This window comes from Falco cherrug, unplaced genomic scaffold, assembly GCF_023634085.1.
Source record: "Falco cherrug isolate bFalChe1 unplaced genomic scaffold, bFalChe1.pri scaffold_58, whole genome shotgun sequence".
Taxonomy (NCBI): domain Eukaryota; kingdom Metazoa; phylum Chordata; class Aves; order Falconiformes; family Falconidae; genus Falco; species Falco cherrug.
Window position 1 is genome coordinate 539,249 of NW_026599496.1, and position 23,549 is coordinate 562,797.

Genomic DNA, 23,549 nt, shown 5'->3' on the forward strand with positions numbered 1-23,549 from the left:
GCAAAAAAACCCCACTGACGTGTTTATTGCTTGGCCACTTAATAAACCTCTTCTAATTTCTAACTGGGTGATTAGGCCTGGCGGGGGGTGGGGGCAGGGGTGTGTGTGCTGCTGCCTGCTGGTTCTGAGGTTTCAGCTTCCACACATCCTGGGCGCCTGGAGATGCCTCACATGTGGACTCGAGTCCCTTCTAGGGCTTTGTGTTCAGTCTCACCTGCTGTTCTTCTCTTTAAACAAGTCATGTATTGTTTCATCCTGTCCAAGTCCTGGCAGGGTGCTGGGGCCTGCGTATCTGCACGTAAAGCCAAGCAGGAGATGGTGGCCACCATCCTGCCAAGACGTGCCAGGAAAGGTTCGATTCTGCCATGCCTTTCTGCTGACAACAACCATGGGTTTGCTTCCATTGCATGTTGCCTGTCCTCATCTGCTCGAGGACAAGTTTGCAGTCAAAATAATGTCAAACTGAATAAGACCCTTGGATTAAGTCTCCTGGGCACCATGCCTGCCCTTTCCTCTTTAACCTCCAAACTTTGAAACACTTTGTCTCGGGGCAGCCCAGGGCAGTGGTCTAGAGGTGGCAGAGTTACCTGGGGACAAAGATACTCCTGAGCATCAAGGAAGGGGTACCAGAAGATCACCATACAGTGTTACTTTTCTACTTGCTTTGTATTTATTGGTCATTGTCTTTTCACTCCTCCTTCTTGCTTTTCAGTTCCATGCTGTCCAACACAGGGAATGTGGCCCTGGAATACAACCGGATGGCGGCTGTGGAGGACGAAAGGGCACTGAGCCACACTGGGGAGCTGCTTCCACCCAGTCTGGATGGTAAGGTGCTGCAGCAAATGAAGAGACGGGACACAGCTTGATGCAAGCAAGTTGTCCATTTATTAGTGATTTTCTTACAATTACATATGTTTCTACCTTCTACATATTACACACTGTTTGGTTAAATCTTAAGCGTAAAAAACACGGATTGGTTGATATTTAAGGCACACCGTTAGAACAATAGGAACTTACTAGTTTATCTTGACATAGCAATAATTTCTATTCCCAAATTAGGGGGTTTCTTTCTACGCGGCTTTCTTAATTACATATCGGCGCCATCCGTTCCCTTATCTGGCTACTTGTTTCTCTGTCCGTCTGGTTGCCTCCTCAACTGTGACGGCTCAGGGGTCTGCAGTTAGCTTGTTCCTTGGTTCCCAGGGCTTGTGCCCTACAAGTTCTAACAAGTCTCTATTCATCAGGCGATCAGTACTTGGACTCTTGTCCTTGAGGCCTTGTCCTACAGGGGAACACAGACAGACAGGCTGATTCTTTGCACCAGCACTCTGCTGCCTCTTGGCACAGTTCTTTGTGTGAATTTGTGGGTGATGCAAGGTGAGGGGGTCGCTCTGAGCCAGCTGGCGTTTCCGCACCAGGCCAGAGGTGCAGGCTCTCTCTTTGGGCACAGCTGTTCTCTCATCTTCTGTTTGCTGCTTAGATTTAGTTTAATGCCCTGTCCTATCCTCAAACAGCGTGGCTGTAGCAAACTAAAGAGGAAATGCCCTGCGGCCCCTGGCTCCCTGAGCTTGTGAAATGATCTGTTGCTTTGGGGAGGGACTGAGAAATGGTTTTACATCATTCGTATGGAAGGTTAAAATGACCTTGGCCTAGGGCAGTTCTCCATACTGCCCAAGTGACATAAGAGCTTAACCTCACCGAGGTAGGCTTTGCAGGGGACGCTGCTTCCTTTAAAATGTGATTTATTAGTATTCATGAGCATTCATTTTTGGGGTGGAAGTAAATCGGTTCCCATGAAGGGCAAATTGCTGCTCTTCAGCTAGAGAGAAGCAGCAGAGCAACACATGAACATCACCCCAAATAGAAGTAGGGTGAGAGAACCCCCAGGAGCACTCATGTCCAGTACTTTGTCCCTTGTCTTGCCCTTGAACTGGTGAGTGTGTGGCATTAGGGAGCTGTGCCAGCGAGGTCCTCTGCACAGCTTCAGCGACACCCTGGCGGTTTCTGCTGACCTGGGTTTTGTGCTCCTTGCAGGGCATTGGGGGAGGGATGTGGGCTGCTTGGTGAGGAGCACAAGGGGATTGTACAGCAGAACCAGAATGTTGTACAAATCGGACTTTTTGTCTCGTACTTGATGGAGTGTGAGTCAGCAAAGTCCCGCAGTGCTGTAGCTCAGCTAGAAATGCATCAGTAGCATGGTCAGGATGTGCAGAGCACCTTGCAAAGCCCTTAGCCAAGAGGCAGGCTTTGGGAAATGGTTCCGTAAAGCCTCCTGCGCTGGGCTTGCAGTTGCTTGCCTGCAGAGTATCTGTGTGTTAATTGTGGAAGGCTCAGGAGTGCTGCCTTTGAACAACCTCTACATCCCTGATGCTGCACGATCCACAGGGACTGTGGGTAACCCAGTGAACTGGGATGCGGGTCTTCCTGATGGGGAGTTGGTTTGTATAATTCTCTTGCTTTGAATCTGTTCTTCCCTGGGGTAAGTCTGACTTCAGCGAAGTCACTCCTGATTCAAAGGAGTAAAATTGTGGCTAAGCCCTAAGTAGTAGGGCCTTGTGAGTTGTTAGTGGCTGAAATGCCACGTAGCCCTTTCTTGGAAAATGAGCAGTTTCCTGCTGTCTCACAGTCATTTGGGAATGTGCCACGTGGTTGGACTGTCAGTAAATAAACAGCTGGTGTGCCTCTTGGTTTATTGGCACTTGTGTTATAAATGAACTGCTAATTTTTCTGCTGGGCAACATTTCCAATTTGTTACTCTTGCTGCTTCTGATTTGCACGTTTCTGTTTTATGGCTCCAGTTGTACAGCGTGGGTGTTCTCGTGCCAGCCCCTGTTCCCACGTGTTCTTGCATTACGGTCTGACGGCCTCTGCTGAATTGGAAACCATTGTGGCACTGACTGGCAGATAAACAACAGACAGAAATACTTCCATTTGTACGTCCTACAGGCTTATTAATAGTTTATTGTAAAGGAAGAAGGAAGTAAGAAGCACATAAAAACATAGCACAGCTTATTCCGTGTTGTCGTCTTGCTCTTTTCACTGTAGCAGTGCACTGTTTTCAGGCAATGCAAGTTCAGTCTGTGAGGTTTGTGAAATTCATTACTGGTGCTCAGTGGAGACTGAATTAATGCACATTGATTACTATGAAATACGACAGGACAGCGAGTTACTGCATTACTGAAATGAAGTCCTTTACAATTCAGCGCAGCCCTGTTAGATGCTTTGTTGTGCACAGAAGCTATTCCAAGAATACTTTTAAGATGACTTGTGTGAGGAGGAAAGGGGCAGAAGACCAAGGCAAATGGCCCAGCACCACATGAACGTGAAGCCAAGTGACTCATTTCAAAGACTCCTGCGAACCGGCGGCTGAGGGGGGCAGGCGCAGGGGCACCCCCTCTGCTGCGAACGGATCTTCATCCTCCGGTCTCTCCTCTGTTGTCACGGCCCTTATTTTCCAGACTTTCTGGTATCAGGGTTTCAGCGGGAGCTTTCCCTGCTTGGCTTGCCATGTGACCTCATGCTACAAGGATCTTTTCTGTGCAAGTCGTCTGCTGCAAGGAATTCAGTGAAGCATTTGGGATAGGTTATGCAGGGAAATTGACATCTGAGTTTGGGGTTCTGGGCAGTTAGGGTTAATATTGCTGTGACAGTAATTACTGTTAGCCTGAGTTTACAAAGAGCCTGAAACAACACCCAAGACGAGCAGCTGCTTCAGTCTCAGTGGGTGCCAGTTCAGATGCCAGTGGTGAAACCTGGAAGGCCAGAGCTTGTAATTTACTGCTTGTCACAGGGGAGCATGAGAAGGGGAACCATCATACAACTGTCTGTATCTTCCTTGAAACTGAGAGGGGAGTTGTATGAAGGATGAAGTCATATTTGCATGAAAACCTATAGCCTGAAGCTGTGTCTAAACACAACAAACTTTAGAGCATAGATGGGATGCAACCCCTCTGTCATCCAGGCACGTTTATTTAGAAACCTGGTCTTAAACAGTCTGCTAAGGGTTTGCAGTTGCGAAGCAGAACAACATTTTGAACTGGTCTCAACAGTTGCCCAGGCTGTAAGCAAGTGTGTAGCAGAGTTAGTGTCCAGGTAACACGAGGCAGTGCTGCAGTGGAGACTTTGCAACCTGTTGCCCCCAAGGGAGGGCAATTCAGCTTTCAAAAGCTTAAGGGACCGTGGGTCCACAGCGACACAAACAGCCAGCTTCTGCCTAGCATCCCTCCTGCCTTGGGTTTCGCCCTGTTTGGGCTGACGCTGCATTCAGCCTGGTGCAAGGTCCCACTTTGGTGGGGTGGTAGAGCGTGGCTGAAGGGTCAGCCTGCTCTGAAGTGCTGAGTCAAGCCTTGCACGGGATGCCATGACCCACGGTGTCCCTGGAGAGAGGGCTTGGGACATAATGTGCATCTGCATGAATGGTGAGAGGCAGCTTTCTCTCCCAAGGTCGTGGTTGTCTTTGTGAAACCAAATCCTTGTTGCTTTAGCCTTGCCCTCAGGTCCCTGGAGAAATCCCTTGTGCATTGCTGTGCAGGTGGTCCCAGTGCCCCTCACCAGCAACGGAGCTGGGAAGGTTGCCTGTGCTTGCTTTTGGGGGGGATTTATTTCTTGGGCTCTTAATTGCATTGCTGTTGATCCGTTTGCTCCTTAGCAATGACAACGACTTGACAATTACTTCCTTTTACTTCCTTCAAGTAGCTCCAGTTGTTGAAGTTCCTTTTTTCTTTATCCTCCTGCTGATCTGAACTTGCATCCTCCCCTGCCTACCTGGCACCTGAAAGAGGGAGCTAAGTAAATATGGCATGCCAAGACTTAATAAGGCAGGTAGCTTTCAATTGGCTTTGCAATGCCTTTGTTACAGTAGTGTGGCCAAAAGAACAACAACAAAAGCAAATAACATTCTTCATTTGCTAATGAGTTTCTGAGGATCTAAACAGTGCAGGACGTGAAGTACCCAGATAACAGGTGCTTTAAATTCATATGGGCTGCCCATAGCTTTTATTTTAGAGGGCTTAGCTGCAAGATTGAGTACAAACTTGCTAATTCAGAACGACTTGCTGAAGATGAAACGCTTTCCTGAAATGTGGTATTAAATCATGCAGGTTGCTTGCTGCAGTTCCCTTCCTAGTATTTTACCTTCCAAATAGGAAAAGCAAAAGCCCTTCTGCAGTTTCTAGGGTGAATATTTGAGATGTCTAGAAAAAGAGATTATTCTTTTTGTCTTGGATGGGGCAGCATCTGTGTTGACAACCTTAAACCCCAGCTGAGCAGGTGGTAGGCGAGGTGCTGGGTGGTGGGTGAGGCGCTGGCTGTCAGCGCTTGCGTTAGAGCAATAGGTACGTGTCTGTGCCTGGGCTGGCTGCCTTAGGGCCCTTCCAGGAGGGGATGGGGATGGGAGCGGAAATCCCAGCCGTGGAGGAGTCTGGATCAGTTCTGCTGAAGGGAGTTTGCTGCTGTATGCAATTCCTAAATCAAAGCACCTGCTGCTTCAACAATGATGAAAATATCAAATTAATTAAAAGCACTGAGGAAAAAACCAGGGCAGCCAGTGAGTGATGAGAAGCAGAGCTTTGATCAGCTCATCAACAAGAGCGCTGCTGGGGGTAATGGCTCCTGGCCCTATGGCAGCAGCTTTACCACTGATTTCAGTGGGGGCAAGGTGATAGTTCCAGCGCAGCGACGCCATGCCATACATCTGGAGACTGCTCTGCTCATCCCTACAGTAAAATGCTTTTGGTAATTTGATTTGCCTTCCTGCTGCTAAACGCCAGGCAGCCGGGGCGCGGGGGGGATTGCCTGGCTCTGTTCTGAATGAGCCAGTGGCTGGGAATGCACAGCCGGCTTTGCTCTGGTGGGGTGTCTGAGTGTCCCCCGTGTGCAGCTCCCGATGCCGCCTGCCTGGGGTGGGTGTGCTAACCAGGCACCCCGTCACTTACTCCTCTAGAACAGACCTTACAGAGGGGTTCGATTAAGGCATCAGCCAGAGCTGTCTCTGTGTCCCCTGGGGCTGGGTGAGATGTAAAGGGAAACTGAGATGAGGCAGAGGAAGAACTCTCTTGAATTGCAGTGCAGAGCTGGCGTAGGCTGCTGAGGGCAGGGGTGGAACTGTTAGTGCTTTGAAGTACCTGTGAAACCTCTTGCAAAAACAGTTTGGGTCTGGAGCTGAGCCGGCTCTGGTGTGGGGAGATGGGTCAGGTGGCTTTTGAAGGGTGCGTGTCCCCAGCCTTGGCCCTGTAAGGCTGTGGGAGCGGGTGAGAAATACAGCTGTACCCTACACTCAGCTGGCATCGCAGCAATTACCGTGTCCAGCTTGTGAAGCATTTCCCCAGCGACTGACCGTTGATCACGTATGTGCTGAAGTCCTTTTGAAAACGTACCTGAGCATCCCCTGCCAAGCTTCAACGAGGTCTCCGCGTTGCTGGCTTTGAAGTTAGTGCTGTGGCACAGCTGGGTTCTCAGTGGTGCTTCCAACAGTCTGCGGTGGCGATTGAAGCAGGTTCCATTAGTGCTGTGATCCCTTGCGTGAAGCGACTCTGTTTTGGTGCCTCGGAATCAAAGCATCAGATAATTGTGGTGCTGCCAGCTTGCTGCGAAAGCGGGTGAATCAGTGGGCTTGTTTCTTCTTTGCAAGTTAACAACTGTGTGCAAGTCATGCTACTGGAATGAAAGGTCATGAAGGTAAAAAGTACTGTTGCGTTACTGAATGATACTGCTATAGTCCTAGAAAACAGCAATTTTCCTTCTGCCATGGGGAAAGTACTAAAAGCATTGTGCTGAGATTGTTTCTTTCCCTGCAGGATTATTTCCACGAGCTCATCTGCATCACAGAAAGGGAGAAGTTTGTTGTGCCTCTCCGAGCTATAGGTGCCCGAGCTATCCTGGACTTCCCCGACCAGGTGAACTTCTCAGCCTGTCCAGTCAAGTACAGCACCCAGAAAACGCTGCTGGTTCGCAATGTTGGTAACTGGGAGGCCCGCTACTGCATCAGCACGCAGAGGTAGGGAGCTCATCTTTTTTTGTGCAAAACACTGTGGCGTGATAATATAGTTGGGAAACAGCGACAAAAAGGAACCGGAGCACCTGAGCTGCCATGCTGCTGTCGTGGCTGGAGATGGGCAGGGCACGTGGGTTTTGCTGTTGATTATAGTGTTTGAAGCATGGCGCAACCTCTGCTAAAACCCTGCAAGCTGCAGAGTGGAGTTTTATAGTGCAACGGTGTCTTCAGAGCACAGTCGTGCAAGACTGATTCTGTTAGACTGAAGGAGCAATTGTAAGAAGGCAGCTGGACTGCCCTCGGGCTGTGGAAGATCCTGCGGGGCAGACGACAGCTCTAGGAGCTCAGTTCCTGCAGACCAAGGGCAGTGTTAAGAAATGGGCAAGCTCTGAGCTGGTGGAAGAGACATTTAAGAATTTATCAGCAGCTTTATCAGCAGTTTGTCTAGAGTAGCAAGTGCAATCAGAGATTGTAGATCAAAGCAATTGGTATCGAGACCCTGAGAAAAACAGGGTGTGGTCCAGGACCTGGTTCTCCAGTAGGTTTGATCTGGTCCCTGGGATCAAATATTCTTCATTAGAATGAGCTCTTAAGTGGAGATGAGCTGGCAGCGGCTTCAAAACTACACTTTAGCCCCAAACCAGAATGCCAATGGGTGCACCGGCAAAAGATGTAGCAAATACCTGGTGCGTGAGTTGGGAGCCTTTTCTAGAGCTTTGTCTCTCTCAGATCTCCTGGAAAGTGCTCTAGCATGCTGTAGTAGCTACCAGCAACCTCCTTAATCCTCAGCACCTTCTGAAATGGTTATGTGGCCCTGTTGGCCAAATATACCCATTCCCTGGGAGGCCACAAGCACGTGGTATTTGGGCAGTCTCCTGGTCAAGCACCCGATGTGTGCTGTGTCGTGGACAGCCTGTACTGTTCCTGTTGGTCTGAGAAGACAGTCACTGTTTTTCCAGTTTGCTGAACTGGAGAAGGTAATGCATTTTGGACACTGCACCTGCAAGGAAACCAGTTCAGCTGGCTGGTAGTTAGCTCCGAGTTGCTTGGTCCCAGAGGTCTTGGTGCAGCAGCTGAGGTCCAGAACGCAGCAAAGACCTGCCATCTGCCTTAGTGCACCTGAGTTGCTTCAGTTTCTTCCCCAGGAAAACAGGGGTCAAGAGAAGGCTCTTTGCTCTTTCTCCTGGGAAGCGTGAAGGTCCAAGAGGCTCCTACCAAAGCCTGGCAAGGCTATGGAAGCTTCCAGGATGCTATTCAAGCAGGCTGCTGCTTTTCACTGTGGAAATACGTAGGCAGGACCTTGTAAATCCCTGTACAGCTTCCCTCTGGGATTTCCAGATCTAGTCGTCACCACCAAAACAGATACCCAGTCGTGTCTGGCATCTCTTGGCAATGTCCTTGCCAACTCTTCTGTTGAGTGATCCAGCGTGTGTTGAATCCTGCTTGATACGATTTTTATGCTGAACTTCAGCAATTGAATGTTCGGGCGCCATTTGTCGCGACGGAGGGAAGACACAGTCACTCAATATGAGTGATCAGCAGACTTCGTTTATTGTTTCTTAGTCACCTTTTATACCTTGTTATAATTAGCTCATACATATTACAAAAGTTAAGCTCATTATTGGTTAGTTGCCTAAATACCAAGCCCGCCCCTAGTTTCTCTTCTGTAGTTATCTCTTCCCACCTGCAACATTCTTTTCCCACCGCAATCTTCCTGTTATTGTGTAACAAGAACAGCCAAGGACAGTGTATTTTGCTTTACTTCAGATAAGCTGAGAGCCATGTGCATTTTTGTCCAGCCAGCTGGACTATGTCTATGTGACCCTTTTCAGCTAGCCAGTTATCCACATTCCAGCTGATGTTTTGGGGAGGAAAGGTTGATTGCAATGACTGCATTTCCTCGGAGAGCAAATTCCCGTCTGTGGGAGCCCTAAATCAGTGAGGCCAGGTCCCTGGGCTCGCAGGGGGTCTGTGAGGCTGAGGAAAGTGTCGGCACTCCTTACCTGGGACGGCGTTGAGCGGTAGCACCTAACAGCTGCAGGCAGCGTACCTGCTGTGATATTCACTGCAGTTTCTTCCCCTTCCAGCTCTGGTAGGATGGCAACCTTCTTCAGCCTGCTTTTGCAGTAGTGCGCAGGGCAGGGTGCTTTGCTGGCCCCGAACGTTGAGGCCATCCGGCTGTAGGATGCTGAATTGCCTCACGCTGTCCCGGCTTCCAGCACAACAAGGTATCCCTGCCCCTTCTCCGGGGCTGGGGAGAGTTCGGAGGTGGAGGGTTCTGCGGGGAAGGCAGGGACAGGACTTGGAAGTGCCTTTGGGCGTCAGCACCTGTGTCTTCGTGGTGCTGAGAGGTGGGGCAGGCTCTCCAAAGGGTGTCTCTGAAGCTTTGAAATTCCGTTTGGGGCAGGAAGGAAATGCTTCTAGCCCAGAGGGAGGCACTGGAAGTGACACTTCAAAGCTGGGGTGATGTAGGGGGTCCTTGTGTGACTTTTCAGAGTTGGACGGCTGTAGGTGTATAGGAGTTAGTCTGAACCCAGAGCTGATCAGGAAACTGCCTTCAACTGGAGCAATTTTAAAGGGCTTCTGAGCAAATAAAGTTCAATGTAATTAGGTCAGAAATGCCTTGAAGGCCAAAACTAGTTTCGCACTGTTCTCTGTTTTTAATTGCACAGTGCATGACTTCTCTGCAAGATCAGTGTGTTAACAGAAAAAGTCTGTAGTTACAGAAAAAGTCTGTAGTCCCTGCATGCACAGGCTATCTGCCCTGGCTGAAACCTGACAGGATAACAAACGGTGATTGCTTCAGGCAGCTTCCCTATGCAGATGTCCCAGGAACCCCTTTGGAAGAGTAACCCAGAGAGGGTGCTTCAGGGAAACCGCAGGCATGTCCAAGGCGCGGAACCAATGTGCAGGACATGCACGGGAGAGTCTGTGTTCAGTAGCCACCTTATAGCTTGAAGTGAGCTTTCCAAATCCATTTTCCTCCTGCCTAACCCAATTGGAAGAGTGAGTTCCACCGCATTTTTTTGTGATGTACTGAATGTATTCTTTTTAAAATCAGGTGCCACCTTCTTGGCTCTGCTTCACGCTTTGTGCTGTCCCCTTTTTCTATGTACAAGAAACCCCCCTGAAGACAGAGCGTTGATGGTTCTACTCAGCTGCAGGGGAACTGCCATGGAGGCTGTAAGAGAGGGGCAGGGCCGGGCGCAGGCCGGGGGGTTTATCCGTTCTGAGCCCCTCGACCCCTGCTGTGCATATCTGACAGCCCTGCCTCGCTCACAGCCGCTGTCCCAGAGGGAACAGAGCCCAGGAGAGAAAGTTCTCTGTCGGCTCAGGGGAAGCACACATGCATGGGTGCAGCACGCTCGTGTTGCAGCCAAAGAGATAAACCAGCCTTGCTTAGCGCAGCTCTCCGTGCAACAACCTCCGTGGCTGCAAGGATCTCAAGCCTCGACTCTGAGCGCTCGATGGAGCTCCCTCCCAGCCAGCCGAGATTCCCGACCGTCCTGACGTGGCGCTTTCCCTCCCAGCAGCGCCCATGCCCATTGAGTGCCTTTCGCTTGCAGCCGGCTGTAATGCCGGCATCACCCCTGCACTCCAGTTTTTGGCCTCTCTGAGTGTTGCTCACTAGAATAGCCCCGAGAGTGACACCCCCCCCCCCCCACGCCCCGTGCCGGCTGCCCCCATTGTGTCCATAGGGATAGCGGTTTGCCTGCGGGCATGGTGGGATGGTGTTTCTTCCAGGAACCACATGGATGGCAGGGTGAGCCCTGGGGGGGCTTGCGCCGCCCGGGCTCAAAGCTGGGGAGGCGGATTCCCCGCTCGCAGGGACTGGGGGCGAGGGGAAGTGTTTTAGGGATGGATCGTGGGGGCCGGAGGGAGGGATTTGAGGGACGGACGCCAAGGAAGGCCTCCTGCCTGCAGCGATGGCTCAGGCCCAGGGCAGGGCCCTTCTCTGGGTGCCACGGGGTCGATTGCAAAGGACCAGGCCGCCCCACGCAGGGAGCAGGTGCGTGCCGGGGTGCCAGGGGCCCTGCCTGGCTGTTCCCAGCCCAGCCCCGGCTGGGGCCAGCCCTGCGCTGCAGCCCTGGGGCCGAGGCGCAAGGAGCCGGGCATTGCTGAGGGTGCTGCACCCTGCCGGGCCCCGCCGCCGGCTGCCGGCTGCCCTGGGCTGCCCCTCGCTCCCCCAGCTCTGCCTGCTGCCAGCGCCGGGGGCACCGCCACGGGGCTTGCCCCCTGCCCACAGCTGCCCTGACCCACAGCTGCAGCTGCACGTGGTGCCCACATCGCACAGCTGGGGCGGGGGTGGCAGGTCTCTCTGGGGGCAGCCTGGGACTGGGGGCAAAGCCAAGCCCATCCCTCGCTTGTGATCTTTGTGCCCAGGGAGAGCCAGTGCAGACGTGTGCTGCGCTGGGGAGTGTCCCGCGGGGAGGTGATGGCCGACTGCAGAGCAGCACTGAGACCCGCGCGACAGCAACGGCAGCCGGTGGCCGCAGAGCAGCCCAGGGGAGCTGGTTCCCTCGACGGGCCCCAAAGCAGCCTTCCTCAGCCCCTGCTTTTGGTGACGTGTGGAGCAGCGCAGGGATGTCTCTCAGGCTTCCAGGCCTGAGGAGGCTTTCCTCCTCAGGGGCACTGTTACAAATCCTGCTCCCAGGATTAAAGCACCCCTCCCCCCATGGATCCGAGGCTGTGTGTCCAGCCCCCTGGAGCTGGGTACAGGTGCCCTGAGCGGTCTCTCTGGGAGGATGGGGCCACCTGCCTGGTGGCTCTGACACAGAAATGATGAGCTCAAGCCCTGTGACTGTGGCCAGCCGGTTCAAAGCCTCCGAGTGCCTCAGTCTTTCTGCCCAGGAGCGTTTATCCCAGGCACTGTTTCAGGGTGTGAAGATGGGTGCCGGTGATGTTCTGGTGCCTCCACATGGCTCCCACTTCAAGGTTGCGATGCCTGAGGTCAGGGTCCACCTGAAGGCCCTGACAGAGATCTCCAGGGACTTTGTGTTCCATTTTGTGTTGCCTTAGGGCTACAGCGTGCTGGGGTTTGGGGGCGACAAGGTTGTGGTATGCCAGAGGTTAAGCGAGTAAAGCGTTAAAGCGTGTTATTGTTATGGACAGAATCTGGGTTTGTTGGCTCTGAGTTCCTGGGGTTATGGTAGTGTGATCTTATTATGTGTTCTTTGTGTGGTTTTGGTTTGGTTTTTTTATGTGGAGAGTGCCTTTTTTCATGTTTTTGGCCTTTGCAGGGTTTGGATGGGGGCCTTTGGTTTGTATACAATGTTTCTTCTGGTTGTTTTTCTGCTGTCTGGTGGATGGCGGTGTTTTTTCTGTCTTGTCAACCAGTAACGATGGTTTCTATATCTCCTGCAGGTCAGGCAGTGTTACTTCTGATGTGGTCTGACTCATTTCTGGTGAGTTGGTAGGTAAGTATGGAGGACTTGTGGTCCCTCCATGGAGGATGACTGCTAGAGGACTGAGGCAGATCTGTGGAGGGGTGAGAGGACTGCTGGCCCATAAGTAGTGACTGTCAGAGGACTAAGTGTACTTGAATTTACGTGGGCTTCCAAATTCATGGTTGTTTCTCCTGCCTTGCGGAAGAGCCATGGGAAGTCACCAGCCACGCAGAAGAACAAGAGGATTCCCAAGCCTGTGTGGCTTTCTGGTTTTGCTTTCGAGTAAGAAAAGTCTTGTCTCTGCACGAGTACAACTAAACCGGTCAATTTCATTCACCACAGAAAGCAGGGAGCAGAATTTTTGTGCTGTGCCTCACATGGCTGCCAGGGCATGGTGAGAAGCAGCAAGAGAATTCCTCCCTGTCACCTTCTCCAGGGGAGCAGTGCTGCACTTTCACCGGGTGAGCTCTGGTTCTGCATGAGTGCAAAAGGTTCGAGTCAATTTTCTCACCACAGAAAGCAGGGAGAAGAACTTTTGTGCTTCTCCCCACATGGTTGCAAGGGCAGGGAGAGAAACAGCAAGAAGATTCCTTCCTGGCACCTTCTCCAGGGAGCACTGCTGCACTTTGTCAAGGTGAGTTTCTTTGGGCTGTGCATGATTGCCAATGAAAAGAGGCCAATTTTGCTCACCACAGAAATCAGGGAGCAGAATTTATGCTCTGTGCCTGACAGGGCTACCAGGGCAGGGTGAAAAGCAGCAAGAGAATTCCTTCCTGGCACCTTCTCCAGGGGAGCAGGGCTGCATGTTCCCAAGGTGGCTTCTTTTGGAATGTGAATGATTCCAGGTATGAGAGGTCAATTTTCTTTTTCTCAGAGCAGAAAGCAGGGAGCAGAACTTTTGTGCTGTTCCTTACATGGCTGCAAGGGGAGGGTGAGAAACAGCAAGAGAACTCCTTCCTTGCACCTTCTCCAGGGGAGCAGTGTTGCGCTTTTACTTTTCCAAGGTGACTTCTTGGGTCTGTGTATTATTGCAAATGTGCCGTGTCAATTTTGCTCACCACAGAAATCAGGGAGCAGAACTTTTGTGCTGTGCCTCACACATCTGCCAGGGCAGGTTGAGAAGCAGCAAGAGAATTCCTTCCTGGCACCTTCTCCAGGGGAGCTGTGCTGCACTTTCCCAAGATGATTTTTTGGGGCTCTTAATGATTGCAACTCTAAAGGGTCAATTTTGCTCACCACAGAAATCAGGGAGCAGAATTTTTGTGCTGTGCTGTTCCTCACATGGGTGCCAGGGCAGGTTGAGAAGCAGCAAGAGAATTCCTGCCTGCCACCTTCTCCAGGGGAGCAGTGCTGCGCTTTCCTAAAATGTATCTTTTTGGCTCTGCATGAGCGCAAAAGGTTTTGGTCAATTTTTCACCACAGAAAGCAGGGAGCAGAACTTTTTATGATGTGCGTCATATGTCTGCCAGGGCAGGTTGAGAAGCAGCAAGAGGATTCCTTTCTGGCACCTTCTCCAGGGGAATTTCCCAGGTCCCGAGAGACTGCTGGTGCCGGCTGCAAGGGCGCTCCCAGATAAAGGGTGGTCTTGTGTGATGTTGGGGTTGGAATTGGCGATGTCTCCTTTTCCTTAGTCTCGTTAAGGCTTTGCAGTGACAATTTGGTGCTTCGCTCCTATTGCTCTTTTGTCATATCGCTCACAATAGCTACTGCTGTTTCCTTTTATCATATTGCATGCTATTTTCCTGTATTATAATACAAGAAACTGCCTTGGATACGTTTCAATGATTGATATGTTTGATCGATTTGATGTGGAGTTCATCTTTGCTGGGTATCCAGTCAGTCAGCAAGACATAATTTGGTGTAGTGGGCAGCATATGAAGCAAAAATGTCTTTATTTAGGAAAAAAAATGTTCCTCGACTTGCTATTGTCAGGTGGGAACCATTGCCTTATGGTGTTTGGGCCAGAGTGGTCTGGTGGTGCTGGGCAGTTGGGCCATGCCAGGGACAGAGGGACGGGAGTAGGGGAGGGGGCGGGGGAAGGGGTTTAGGGACGGACGGGTGGGAATGGATGAAGGATTTTAGGGATGGACCGGGGTGGGCGGGGGTGTTTGTGGGTATGGGGGTGGTGGGGGGTGTGTGTGTGCCCCACCCCGCAGCTCCCCTCGGCTGCTTCCTCCTCACCAGCACCTGCTCAGCACCCCAGAGGGGCTTCCCGGAGAGTTCCCGGAGAGCCGGGGAAGGGGCTGTCCTGCACCGCCCCTCCAGACGGGGGCCACGCAGGCAGACCCCCGAGCCCCGCCGAGGGAGGGCAGCGCCGCTGGCCGCCCCCCTCCCGCCGCGTCTCCTCACCTTTGCCCCGCGCCTCGCGCAGCCAGCGACCCTGACCGCCGCTCCCACGCGCGCAGCTGGCGGGAAGAGGCGGGCCCCTCGGCCTCGTGCCCAGCACAGGCTTCGCTGCAGGCCTACGAGAGGTGAAGCCGGTCCCGGGGCACCATCTTGGTGAAGAGGAGAGAAGTGCGTGACCTGCCAACACAGGTGTGGCCCCGCCCCCATGTGCCCTTTGGTCGGTTGCTATGGGAACGAGTCGGGCTCTTCCCCTAGCAACCGGCTGACAAAGGGCACACAGGGGAGGGACCACCCGTATGTTGGGAGGTCACACACATCTCTCTTCTTGGCCACGATGGCGGCAGGCCCCTGGGCCTCGTGCCCAGCATAGGCTTAGCTGCGGGCCTACTAGAGGCAAGGCCGGTCCCGGGGCACGCGGTGGCACTGGCCGCGCGGGGCGGGCGGTGGGGGTTGGGGGTATAGCCTCAGCTATAGCGGGAGGAGGGTGCGGGCCCGTCTCTGCGGCCGGGCGGGTTGCGCTGCCTCCAACAAGACAGCGGCAGCAGAGAGACGGGCTCCGCAAGCGGGATGTCCAGCGAGCACCCGACTGCACTCTGTGGTCTCGGCCTTTCCCATTGGCGTGGTGTGGCCCACGTGCCGCCAGGGCAACCCTCCGCAGCGAGCGGGGGTGCGGGGGCTGCGCGGAGGGGCTCGGCCCACCGGCCTCCTGCACCCGCCCAGCCTGCCAGCCTCCCCAGCCGCTCCCCCACGCAGTGGCCGCCCCGCACTGCGCCGGCAACGGGGAGTGCTCCGGCAGCACCCAGGGTGCAAACCAAAGCCCTGAGTCACGTCGCGCTCCCCCGTCTGTGGCGGCTGCCCCGCGGGTTGGTGGGAGGGCCGGGGCCACCCCCGAGGGGACAGGGCTGCGGGGGGCGGTCGCCCAGTCGCCTCCCCGCCGCTCTCCGGTAACAATGGTAACTTTTTCTTTGGTAGGATAAGGGCAGTTGCTCTCGGTCAGGTAGCTAGTCTTTTTTTCCCAATGCACATTAAGCTGCTTCTGAAGAGGGTACGGCCTATTGGAAGAGAGATCTGTAACCCTGGATTTTACAGCTGTTATCAGAGTGCAGAGCCATCCCAGATAAGCCCCCCTGTGCGGTTCACACCTTGTCAAAGAAAATCAAGATGTGCTATTGGTTACAGTATTTCCGCTGATACTGCCTTTCCCAAAACATACTCTTCCCTTTGCATATAGAAGCATGTTAAGCTGATACAAGTGCACTTAGGACTGTGCTGCTGCGGGGATTCAGGTCATTCACCCAGGCCGCTACCGTGGCATGGAGGCACTGTAGATCAACCGGTACAGTGTCAGCCCTCAGACAGAATGTGCTGGGAAGGCGTTGTGTTTGCTCTGAGGAGCAGTACGCTGAGCAGCGTCCACCTTGCTTTCCCTGGCTCTGTTCCTGTGGATCTGCCAGTGCAGGCAAGGCTTTTCACAGATGCTTGGTTCTTCTGCTGCAGGCTTCAGCGACAGTTGCCATCCCCAAGGAGCACCACCGTTTTGTCATTGGAAAGAAGGGTGAGAAGCTGCAGGACCTGAAGCTCAAAACTGCAACCAAAATGCAGATCCCCCGCCCAGATGACCCCAGCAACCAGATCAAGATCAGCGGCACTAAAGAAGGGATTGAGAAGGCCCGGCACGAGATCCTGCTTATCTCCGCTGAGCAGGTACCTCAGTACTGTGATCTCTCTCATGGCATTAGCTGGTCAGCCTTTTTGCTTCCCCACGGTATAGTCGGAGTTTGTAGCCACCGTGGCTACAGTCAGTGGCTAACGTTAGCCTGAACGGAGACTTATACTGTGCCACTCGCCGGCTGTATGAGCACCGCTGCCAGGTCCTGAAACTTCTTGTGCTGCGTTTTGTCCATCTCTGAAGCCCAAACAAGCATTTGATAGTTGAAGGGACGCGTCTTAGGTGCCAGCTGGGATAAGGCAGGAGATCACAGGGGTGAATATCGTAAACAAGGAGCAGCAGCAGCAACCGTATTTGTAGATTGAAAGAGGTGGAGATCTACAAGCCCGCAAACTGAGAAGGTTGCTTGGGCCAGAGTGTCAGGCAGGACACCCCTGGGAGCTTAGCTGTGCCTGGCAGAGACTGTAATATAGAGGGCAGTTCCCACCAAGGTCTGTTGTGGGCTCTTCCAGGATAAGCGTGCCGTGGAGCGGCTGGAAGTGGAGAAAGTGTACCACCCTTTCATTGCCGGCCCTTACAACAAGCTGGTGAGGGAGCTCATGCAGGACACAGGGACGCGCATCGACATTCCTCCACCCAGTGTCAACAAGACCGAGATAGTCTTCACCGGAGAAAAGGAGCAACTAGCCCAGGCTGTGGCTCGCGTTAAGAAGATCTATGAGGAGAAGGTACGGATGGTCCATAAAGCTTCCCACCTTCCCCTGGCACCCGCTCCTAGGCACTCTTCCCTTCTTGTTCTACTTTTGTGCATCCCTCGGTTGCATCTGGCTCAGCAGCCCTTGCAGTACATGACCCCGAATCCTACTGTTTCCTCACTCGGCAGAGTGGGAGCTGGGCTGATACTATCCGGGAGGTGACAGATTTCTGGCTTTTCTGTATCGTGGGAATTAGCAGGCCACCAAGAGCTCCCCTGGCTCTTGTTCACACCGGGGCTACTAAGGAAGGAAAGAAGTGTGAAGTCTACAGTGGTGGCCAGCTGACAGTATCAAAGTTGCTACCTAAGTAGAAGTTGCTGAAGAGTGAATGTCACTCCAGTTTATTTCCCACAGCCAACGCTGCTGTGAATATCCTTGTTGTGGGTTGCTGGGCTGTTTCTCCTCGTGGTTAGGTCTGTATTTGTACCGGTCTGGATTTCAACAATCGGCTTATAGCCTGCACAGTGTTGCATCACAGCACTGCCTGGGAGACGGCTGGGAGTTGAACCCTGTTGTCCAACGGGGGGACGGGGACGACGACAACGACATGCCTGTGTGTGTGTGTGTGGTCTCTTGCATGCCGTGTCCCAGGGAGCTTGACCCAGCATGCTAGTTTTGTACTTGCCCTGTGAATTTTTGAGCACAAGGCTTTCTGTAGGCAGGGGTCCAAGGGGTGCTAGGGTGCTGCCGAGCCACTGTGCTCAGCTTGGCTTTGCTCTTTGCTGGGTGCAGAGTCTGACTGCATCTTGTGCCTCTTCCTGTCGCTCTTGTCCTTCCCCGCCCCCTTGTGATTGATGCCTCAGTGTCTCTGCCCCTACAGAAAAAGAAGACTACGGCTATTGCAGTGGAGGTGAAGAAGTCCCAGCACAAGTATGTCATCGGCCCCAAGGGGAATTCCCTGCAGGAGATCTTGGAGAAGACTGGAGTCTCTGTCGAGATCCCACCCACTGACAGTAGCTCGGAGACGCTGATACTGCGAGGCGAGCCTGAGAAACTTGGGCAAGCATTGACTGAAGTCTATGCAAAGGTACTGACAAGATGGGCTAGGCCTCCTTTGAAGGTCCCGCGAAGATACATTTGTGAGCACTGACAGGTGTAGCGGGGGTGCTCTCTCTTGGGCCATTAGAGGTGCAGCTTAGAAGTCAATACCGGAGGTGCAGCATGGGAATTGGAACTGAATTGTTGTGAAGGCCTCTCCCAGTTTGTCCATCAAACAGCTTCTCTGTTTTTCTGTCTCTCAGGCCAACAGTTTTACCGTCTCCTCGGTCTCTGCCCCCTCTTGGCTTCATCGTTTCATTATCGGAAAGAAAGGACAGAACCTGGCCAAAATAACTCAGCAGATGCCAAAGGTATGGATGAGCTGGTTAGCTTAGCACCCCCGGCGTAGAAAAAGGTTTAGTCCAGATCACTTGTCACGGAAGAGAGAGGTGTCTTCTAGCGTGGGTAAACCCAGGGGGAAATGACACAGATCTTTGCTGTTCAAGGGAACCCTCTCTTTTACTGCTGCAAACACTGCTCATCCTATGTTATTGTCATGGGTTGAGCCCTTCCAAGGAAGCTTTATGTGGTGCTGTTTTGAGAACTGATGTAGTAGGATACCTGGAAATGGCGAGTGCAGCGAGGCTTCTCCCTGGTGAGTTAGACGGTATCTAGATAAAGGCTAGATGAGTAAACTTCTCCAAAGCCCTTGCAGAAACTGGGACAGCACCAGAGCCTTGGGCTCTAGGCACTGCCATATGGCCGAAATCGTTAAGTTACTGACTTGTAAAATTGTGGGGATTTGGTTTGGGCTTTTTGGGAAGGAGCACATCTCTTAGTGGCAGGGATCGATGGTGTAGGCCTGACCAAGAGCATTGGCCTGGCTTGGATCTTGGCAAATTCTTAAGAGGTTCATTGTCTTTCACCTCAAGGTTCACATCAAATTCACTGGAGGAGAGGATAACATCACTTTGGAAGGACCTACGGAAGATGTGCATGTGGCTCAGGAACAGATTGAAGCCATGGTCAAGGAACTGGTGAGCTGGAGTTACTAGTTCCAGTAAGAAACTGGGGGAAGAAGGGGCAACAGAGCAGAGGTGATGAGGTGTTTATCACATCCATAGGATGTCTTGACATGCTTAATCGAGGTTGCAGAAGACAAATTGTGTGGCAGGTGGATGACACCCCTTGGTTATGAAACTCATCCATAGCATTCTTGAAAAGTCAGCATTCATTTTTTTGCTGCAGAGAAGGAAGGATTCTCTTTGTTATAGCTGGAGAGGCATGTAAGTAAGTCTTTTCAATGTTTCATGAGCACAATGCTCTCTTCTCAAAGCAGAGGAATGCTTGTGCTCTGCTTAATAGCAGAAGTGCTTGTTCCCTCCTACGTGCCTGGATAACCCTGGGGCAAAGCAGAGCTCTACTGGCTTGGGTAGAGCTAAAACACCTCAAGAGGAGGGAGCTGTCGACGCTGTTTTGGCTGAATGGAGGCAGGGGGTAGTACCTGTTATGTGAAGGCTATAGGGGAACGTCCTTGCCTTTGTTTAGTCTTACAAGTCCCTCGTATAGAGAACTTCCTTGGGTCTAAGCCTATTTTCAAAAGCTCGTTTATCAGAGTTCCTGAAGTCGGGCCTCCCTTGCCACGACAGTGTAATCTTCAGTTCTCCCTTCCTTTCTCCCTTAGGTTGAAAACAGCTTTTCTATTTCTGTCCCCATCTGCAAACAGTTCCACAAGAACATCATAGGGAAAGGAGGTGCCAACATCAAGAAGGTGAGATATTGCTCCTAACTCAAGTGCTCGTGATGATCGCTGCCTGCAGCAAAAGCCCACTGGATGCTCTCTCCTGCTCATTGGTGATGTCAAATATAGCCTGCAAGGGCTTTTCTTCTGACATGGGACACTTCTGAGATGATTTTTTTTTTCTTTGTGGCAGATCCGTAAAGAAAGCAACACCAAAATTGATCTCCCAGCAAAGAACAGCAGCTCGGAGACAATTGTTATCACAGGCAAGAGGGCAAACTGTGAGGCTGCTCGCCACAGGATTCTTGCCATCCAGAAGGAGCTGGTAAGTGAAGCGACTGGCCTTTTGCGGTTGAGGGACTTGACAATGTTGCTAGAAGACACATATACAGACGTGGTTGTAATGGATGAGGGCAGGGTGGAGACAAACGTGTCGGTCTGTTCGTGACTCGTAAACCAAAGTCTGTGACTGCTCCTGTCAGGAGTAGCCAGTCTCCAAGCCCTCTGCTCAGGCATTTCTTCCAGCTGTATAAAGCTCCTAGCAAGGTGGGAGTCAGAGGGTAAGCAGAGTGGGTGCAAACACATTTCTGCAGCTTGACTCAAGAGGCTGGTACTGTCCTCCCTTAGGCCAACAGCACAGAGGTGGAGGTCTCTATTCCTTCCAAACTGCACAGTTCCCTCATTGGTGCCAAAGGCCGCTTCGTCTGCTCCATCGTCAAGGAGTGTGGTGGAGTCCACATCCACTTCCCCACCAAGGGCTCTGGCAGTGACACCGTGAGCATCAGGGGCCCAGCCCAGGGTGTGGAGAAAGCCAAGAAACAGCTGCTGCACCTGTGAAACAGCACAAGGTCTTAATCAATCAATCAATCAATAAATAAATAAATGGCAATGCTCTGTTTGTGTTGAGAAAGGCATCTAGTCTGACTAACTAGAAAAGAAAAGGTGGGCACCTGAAGGAGGGAAGGAGGCCATCAAGTCAGGAAATCGTTGAAGAAAGAAAATGGAAAGGTCTATTCCACCTAGATCCCCCTAGATCTATTATGAATAGAATGACCGGGTGTCCAAATCTGTGTATTATTGCAAATGTGCTGTGTCAATTTTCTCACCCCAGAGAGCAGGGAGCAGCACTTTTGTGCTGTGCCTGACATGGCTGCCAGGGCAGGGTGAGAAGCAGCAAGAGAATTCCTGCCTGGAACCCTCTCCAGGGGAACAGTGCTGCGCTTTCCCAAGCCATGTTTTTTGGTTCTGTATGGGTGTAAATGTGCTGTGCCAATTTTTCACCACAGAAAGCAGGGAGCAGAACTTTTATGATGTGCGTCATATGTCTGCCAGGGCAGGTTGAGAAGCAGCAAGAGGATTCCTTTCTGGCACCTTCTCCAGGGGAATTTCCCAGGTCCCGAGAGACTGCTGGTGCCGGCTGCAAGGGCGCTCCCAGATAAAGGGTGGTCCTGTGTGATGTTGGGGTTGGAATTGGCGATGTCTCCTTTCCTTAGTCTCGTTAAGGCTTTGCAGTGACAATTTGGTGCTTCGCTCCTATTGCTCTTTTATCATATCGCTCACAATAGCTACTGCTGTTTCCTTTTATCATATTGCATGCTATTTTCCTGTATTATAATACAAGAAACTGCCTTGGATATGTTTCAATGATTGATATGTTTGATCGATTTGATGTGGAGTTCATCTTTGCTGGGTATCCAGTCAGTCAGCAAGACATAATTTGGTGTAGTGGGCAGCATATGAAGCAAAAATGTCTTTATTTAGGAAAAAAAAAAATGTTCCTCGACTGGCTATTGTCAGGTGGGAACCATTGCCTTACGGTGTTTGGGCCAGAGTGGTCTGGTGGTGCTGGGCAGTTGGGCCATGCCAGGGACAGAGGGACGGGAGTAGGGGAGGGGGCGGGGGAAGGGGTTTAGGGAGGGACGGGTGGGGATGGACCAGGGTGTGTGGGGGTGGGGGGTGGGGCAAGGATGTGTGTTTGTGGGAGTGGGTGTATGGGGGGTGGGGGAGGTGGAGGCAGGTGGGGGGGTGTGTATTGATAAATTGGGGGTGGGGTAGGGTGGGGGGGTGTGTGTTATTTAGAGAACAGAGTGGGGAGTCTGGGGGAAGGGTTTTAGGGATGGTTTGATGGAGGCCTTTAGGGAAGGACCGGGGGGTTGGGGGAAGGACTTTAGGGCTGGACGGAGGTTGGGGGAGGGACTTTAGGGCTGGACCAGGGTCTGGGGGAAATGTTTTAGGGCCAGGGCGGGGAGGTGGAGGTGGGGGATGATTTCAGGAACAGCCTGGGGTGGAGGAGGGGGTCAAGGGAAGTCTTTCAGGGTTGTTTGGGGGGAAGGATTTTAGGGACGGATGTGGTGTCTGGCGGGACGTTTGATGCCACTGTATAGATTCCACCGTATATACATTTATGTCCAGGGATTCTGTTAAGGGAAGGCTGCTGGCTCGGCAAAGGGACAAGATGTCTGAGCTCCCCGGTTACCACGCTCTGATTTGCTGTGTAGCTCTACGTTAAACACACCTGCGCACAAAGGTTAGGCCAAGCTGACTCTCTAAAGCTGTTAAAAGTGACGAATTAAGGGACCTCTCATGCAGGGAGTCAGCCTTGGGAAGGATGGGGAACAAAGAATGGGTGGGGGAAAAAAGAGCCTCCGGGTGAGGACGTTGTGGTCGCAGGAGGAGACAAGCCGATAAGAGTGCTGCGATCCGCAGAATGTTGGTTGGAATTCGGACAAAGGTAATTGTTGGGGGGGGAGATCGTGACCTCTGACTCAGATACCCCCCGAGAGAGGGCAAGGCCCCGCTTGGGGAGCACGGGGAGCTAGTAAAAAACCTCAGCAGTGCTGTCTGAGGGTGTGTGCTCGTTTGCATTAAAGCAAGCAACTTGTAACCCATCCCGTGCCTGACTGAAAATGCATGTGTAATGCGCTATGAGTGTGCAAGTGCTCTGCTGTCCATAGTGCGTACGCTCGAGGAACTGGGTGAGCACGCTCAGAGGAAACATTCCCCCGTGCTCCCAGCACTGCCATAAAGAATGCCGGCCTTCTGAAACTTGCAAGCAAGGCTTAGAGGGTTTTTCTCCCTGACCGACTTTATGGCATCATTCCCACCATACTGGAGAAAGCAAATCTTTTTTTGTTTGGTGGTGAAAGCAGCTTGGGGAGTGTCACTGAAATGGAGCACTTTTTTAACCTCAGGTCACTCGTTTGAGTGATCTTACCATGCCCCGGCAAGCAGAAGCTATCACTCCACTTTAGGCCTTGGTCTAATAGTCATGCAAAGCAATAAAGTCATTCTGAGATCTGGAACAGGCCCCAATATAAATTTTATAAAAGTGCTTCTTGGCTGCTGTTTATCTTTGTACGGGTGTTTTTCCCGTTTCTCCAGACTGTTGAAGCTCTGAAAGGCGCCAGTGAGCTGCTCTCCCTCAGTTTGCTCCTTTGCCTTTGGGGAGTGCGGTTCATGTTTTCTTCATGGCTCTGCAGAGGAGAAGATCCATGAATACACAACCTTGCTTGAATTGATCTTGCTGGAAAGTGGTTGAAAGCTTATGGCTGCCCCATCTTGCAAATGGCATACGTTCTGGTTCTCATTTGATGGGCAGCGTGTCGGCTTGTCGGATAACTGAAGAACAATTCAGTTGCTCAAAGCAGCAATGCTGATAGGCAGAGTTTACATACTTCCTTGC

At 52.1% G+C, this 23,549-nt stretch overlaps 1 protein-coding gene across 1 annotated transcript; it reads left to right on the forward strand.

Annotated features, from left to right (window-relative positions):
- Window positions 1–758: 758 nt before the first annotated feature.
- On the forward strand, window positions 759–20,704 carry LOC129735201 (vigilin-like). Its single transcript, XM_055700554.1, has 11 exons — window positions 759–825; window positions 6,826–6,994; window positions 7,932–7,968; window positions 16,222–16,428; window positions 16,906–17,121; window positions 17,969–18,175; window positions 18,390–18,491; window positions 19,059–19,163; window positions 19,811–19,897; window positions 20,061–20,192; window positions 20,495–20,704. Exons 1-11 carry the CDS (start codon window positions 759–761, stop codon window positions 20,702–20,704), a joined length of 1,539 nt encoding a protein of 512 aa, XP_055556529.1.
- The last annotated feature ends 2,845 nt before the right edge of the window (window positions 20,705–23,549 follow it).